The sequence below is a fragment of the Diabrotica virgifera genome, chromosome 2 (assembly GCF_917563875.1).
Source record: "Diabrotica virgifera virgifera chromosome 2, PGI_DIABVI_V3a".
In the NCBI taxonomy this organism is placed as follows: Eukaryota; Metazoa; Arthropoda; class Insecta; order Coleoptera; family Chrysomelidae; genus Diabrotica; species Diabrotica virgifera.
The window spans coordinates 270,039,002-270,044,243 of record NC_065444.1 but is presented as its reverse complement, the minus strand read 5'-3'; the positions used below and the strand labels follow the sequence as shown (position 1 = coordinate 270,044,243).

Below are 5,242 nucleotides of genomic sequence, written 5' to 3'. Positions count from 1 at the left end.
TTGAGGTATACGTTAGGGAGTTATTAAATTTAATTCTAAATCAACAAACCTCAAAGGAGGATCCAGGTATGGCTTTATCTACTTTGTATGATAGGTTGGAGACTCAGCTTAGGGCTTTGGGAACACTAGGTGTTACTAGCGACAAGTATGCAGCGATGCTTTTGCCACTTGTTGAATCCGCGCTACCTTATGAGTTGCTTAAAATTTGGGAAAGAAATAGGGCTTCTAATAATTTAAAATTTAATAATGAGTTGCAGGGTCTACTAGAGTTCCTGAAAATAGAAGTGGAGGCCGAAGAGCGTGTAAAACTTGCTCAGTCTAGTTTCACAGTTCCAAAAAGTATTGACGATAAGTATACTGTAGAAACCTTACATACAGAGAGTTTAAAAACCAAGGGTAAGCAAAAGTTTTCTTGTATTTTTTACGAAAGCAATACACATGCCAGTCAGGACTGCATTAAAGCTCAGAAAATGACTTTAGAGCAGAAAAATCCATTATAAGTAAAAAACGGAGTTGTTTTTCATGTTTAAAGCAGTTTCACAATTTTCGGACATGCAAAACAACTGTCAAATGTATAAAATGCGCTCGCAAGCATTTTACATTAATGTGTCCTGATTTGCATGAAAAAGAAAACAAAAATAGAGATTTGCAAAAATCAGAATCTTTAGAAAATACATTAACAACTGTCGCTTCTGAAACTTTACTGCAAACGATCAATGTTAGGGTTATTTCTGATAATAAAAGGTCAATGACAGTAAGGGCACTGCTAGATTCGGGTTCGCAACGTTCCTATATAACTACAAAATGCGCGGAAGATTTAGGGTTAACTAAAATTGGACAAGAAAATATAGTTCAAGGTGTTTTTGGTGGGTTGCAGGGAGCTCCAAAGATTCATCGTTTGTTTAAGGCAGGTATAGAAAATTTACAAAATTCATTCAGCATCGGGTTATCTTTACTGGAGCAATCTAAAATTTGCAATTACGTTCCAAAACTAATTGACCAAAAGGTCCTAGATTTATTAAAAGATAAAAATATTTATATAAATGATTCTGCTTCTAAAGAATTAGAGGTTAATTTATTAATAGGGGCAGACATGTTTGGTCACATCATAACGGGAAACTTGGTAAACATAAATGATTCTTTAGTAGCTTTGGAAACCAAGTTTGGTTGGACCGTTATGGGGACACAAAAAAGTAATAATAAAATAAACACGTTTGTTTCAACTTATTTTACTGACTCATTGAGTACTTTATGGAGTTTAGATGTTCTGGGTATAAAAGATCCAGCAGAGACGAAATGTCGAGAAGAGTTAGACATTCGCACTTTAGAAAAATTTAAAGAAAGCACTGTGGTAAATAGTGAAAATATATATGAAGTTTGTTTACCATGGGCAGAAGGTTATCCGGCTATAACCTCTAATTTTAATTTAGCTGAAAAGCGACTTTTTTCTACCACAAAACGGTTACTTTCTCTGAACAAGCTTACAGAGTATGACAATATATTCCAAGATTGGGAAAATACAGGAATCATTGAAGAAGTAGAAGAAGAGCCGTTGGAAAAGAATACGCACTACTTGGCACATCACGCAGTTGTCAAAGAGTCCAGTTTAACTACGAAGATCCGACCAGTGTTTGATGCGTCAGCTAAGGATGGTAACGGTAATTCTCTTAATGATTTACTAGAAAAGGGTCCGAATCTAATTGAGCTAATAATACCTTTAATTTTAAAGTTCAAGTTACATAAAATTGGGGTAACGTCAGACATAGCGAAGGCATTTTTGCAGATAAGCATTTCAGAGAAAGATAGGGATTTTTTACGATTTTTGTGGTGGAAAAACTATGAAAAAAGAGAAATAAAAATATTTAGACATTGTAGAGTAGTTTTTGGGCTAAAACCAAGTCCGTTTCTTTTAGCAGCAACAGTTAATTTGCATTTAGAAATGGAAAAAACATACACAGAAACAGCTAATCAACTTCTTAACGCATTTTACGTAGACAATTGTGTTTCTAGCGTTAGGAATGAAACAGAACTTAAAAAATTTATTGATGAGTCAACAGAAATTCTAAAGAATGCAAAATTTGATCTTAGGGGGTGGACTTTTAATGAAAATAACGATACGTATGTTTCTAGCGTCAATGAAAAATTAGAAAATAAGGTTATCTCTATTTTGGGTATACAGTGGAATTACCAAACTGACACTTTAGCGTGTGATATAAAAAATTTAGACAGTCTTGACGAGATTCCTAGAACAAAAGAGGCATTTTATCTGCAACGCAGAGAGTTTTTGATCCTATTGGTTTCACTGCTCCATTTACGTTAATACCGAAAATCTTATTACAAGAGACTTGGAGCTTGAAATTGACGTGGGATCAAAAATTACCTGACGATATCAATAAACGTTTCGAAATTTGGTTAAAAAGTGTTAAATGTCTCAATTTTTGTAACATACATAGATATTTAGCATATCCAGAAGAAGAGAACCTAATAATAAATAAAACTCTTAACGTTTTCGTTGACGCTAGTAAATACGCTTATGCCGCTTGCGTTTTTATTAGGCTAGAATTTCAAAATTCAATTTCAATCAAACGTTTGTTAGCAAAATCGCGTTTAAGTCCAGTTAAAACGATTACTCTCCCTAGGTTAGAATTAATGGCTGCTGTGATAGGTGTTAGGTTATTAGAAACTGTTAAAGAAGTAACAGACTTTACAGAGCTTAAAACGTACTACTGGAGTGATTCGATGGTTGTCTTAACCTGTATTAAAACAAAGGGTCTTTGGAATACTTTTGTAGGAAACCGGGTAAAAGAGATTAAAAAATATTCTGCAGTAGATCAGTGGCGCCACGTGCCAGGTGATATGAATATTGCAGACGTTTTATCACGAGGATGTAGCGGGAAACAACTTTTGGAAAAACAATGGTGGAAGGGCCCTCAATGGCTCAAAGAACCAGAAAATATGTGGCCAAAAGGAGAAGTAAGCGCTACAGAAGAAGAAGCAATGAAAGAATGTATGAAATTAGTTAATACTAATCTAGCAGAAAATTCGGAAGAATTTTGTCAAAAGTTAAATTATTTTGGAAAGTTTTCAAAAGTACGGAGATTAGTAGGATGGATTCTTAGATTTTACCACAATGTTAGGAACAAAAGAAGAAGAACATGTGTAGAAGCTAAGACAAGCAACAAATTTGATTACTTAAATGCTCAAGAACTAGAAAGAGCTGAAACATGCATAATAAAATTTGCACAAACTCAAAATTTAACAGAAAATATAAAGGGATTGAGGAAGTTCGAAATATTTGAAGACAAAAATGGAATTTTAAGGTTAAAAACCAGACTTGCATATGGCGATTTTTCACAAGAATTTAAGTACCCAATAATTCTTCCAAGCAAAAATACAATAGTAAGAAAACTTTTAGTTGAAGAACATGAAAAAAGTTGTCATGCTGGTCCGAAAATACTTTTAGGAATAATCAGAGAAAATTTTTGGTTAATAAAAGCCAGGAAAACTATAAATTCTGTAATTTACTCATGCGTCACATGTAAAAAGTTAAACGGTAAACAAATTGAAACATAAAATCCTTTATAAAATCCTTTATAAAAGAATTGAAACACCTTTTGCTCCTTTACCTGCTAATAGAATAAACGATGCTGGGGTTTTTGAGATTGTAGGTATAGATTTAGCAGGGCCCTTATATTTAAAGGGAGGTGAAAAAACGTGGATAGTTTTATTTACGTGTGCAGTATACAGAGCGCTTCATTTGGAACTGGTGAAATCTCTCATCATCTCATTGTTTGATTTGCTTGTCTAGAAAAATGCTTTAGAAGAAATGCGAACAATGTGTTTCCCTGTTTAGGATTTTGTCCTCTTCAGGGTTTGAGGTGAATGTTTAGTGTTGGCAGCACAAGCAAACAGTCCGAAGAACACACTGGGGCAAGCGCCGTGTCCTGGTGTTCTTGGATCCTTGGTTATGCCGGACGGTGGTGTCCAGAAGGCTAAGAGTCAACAGAGAAGAAAGTTTGATGGATTGTTGTTGGTTCCATAGACATTTACGTGTACTGTCCGTGCTTTGCTCTCGACCAGTCTCCCTAGAAACCATTGTACAACGACAGGCGAACCTGCGTCCCTCGTCGGCGGTCAGGAGGTGGCTTTGAGCGCAGCGTGGACAGTGAGCGTTCGAGTGGAGAAAATAGTTGCGGCTATTTTCTTGGGACGAACAGGTATAATTGTGCAATGAAGTTGGGAAACCGCAAAAAACCAACTTCTCCCTGTTCGGGGTAGGGAAGAGGAAATGTTAGAGGTGGGTACGGTAGGCTAACGGGGTAGCCTCAAGGATGTTTTCGTATTCCACCGGGAGTTCGTCAATGCATGTTTGCATTAGAGCGGACGGTACATGAATCTTTTTGCGTTTGGGCTTTCGGTGGAGTACGTGGCCGGAAGATGAACAGGAACATTTGAGAGATTCTTGTGTGTCGGAAGGGGGGCCGTTGATTACTTTGATTGTGAAGTTCCTGTTCAGAGAGTTTATTCTCTCGGTGATTTTGGGGGTGTTCGAGATGTTATGGATTTCGTTTGAGGGATATCGCCAGTGCTCATAGTTACATCTACGCAAGATTCTTCGCTCTGTCCTCAACAACCTCTCTTGTTTTTGTCTTGAGCAAAGAGAGTAGATACATGGTGAAATATCTCTCTACTGAAGCATTTTTATACGCTCTTCGTCGCTTTATTAGTAGAAGGGGGAGGCCTAAAATCATATATTCGGACAATGGGACAAATTTTCATGGGAGTGACAATATTTTTGGAAAGTTAAATTGGGTAGAAATAGAGCAATTTTCAGGTACAAGACGAATAAAATGGATTTTTAATCCACCCTCCGCTTCTTGGTGGGGCGGGTGGTGGGAGAGGTTAGTAAGAGTAGTAAAAGAACTTTTGCGCCGACAACTGGGGAAAGCATCGTTGCATTATGTAGAGCTGTACACAGTGTTATGCGACATAGAGTCGGTGATAAATCAAAGACCACTTACCTATGTTTCTGAAGTCGATGAGTTTGAGGTTTTAACCCCATCAAGTTTTTTAAAGCCATTACAGGGTAATTCCGATGAGGTTGTTGATTTAGACATCGTGGATTCAGAATTTTTTAAAGGTAGGTTTCGTCATATTCAAAATTTAAGGCAAATGTTACGCGACAGATTTAGGAAAGAATACCTTGCGGAACTACTAAATTATGGTCAAAGAAGAGGAGATT

The 5,242-nt window shown here is 36.5% G+C and overlaps 1 protein-coding gene across 1 annotated transcript; it reads left to right on the top strand.

Moving 5' to 3' along the window:
• Positions 1-604: 604 nt before the first annotated feature.
• LOC126880981 (uncharacterized) lies at positions 605-2,320 on the top strand. The gene has a single exon (XM_050645063.1). The coding sequence runs from the start codon at positions 605-607 to the stop codon at positions 2,318-2,320; it is 1,716 nt and encodes a 571-aa protein (XP_050501020.1).
• Positions 2,321-5,242: the final 2,922 nt, after the last annotated feature.

Coding starts and splice junctions, on each gene's coding strand:
- LOC126880981 (XM_050645063.1), top strand. CDS start 605: ATGTGTCCTGATTTGCATGAAAAAGAAAACAAAAATAGAGATTTGCAA.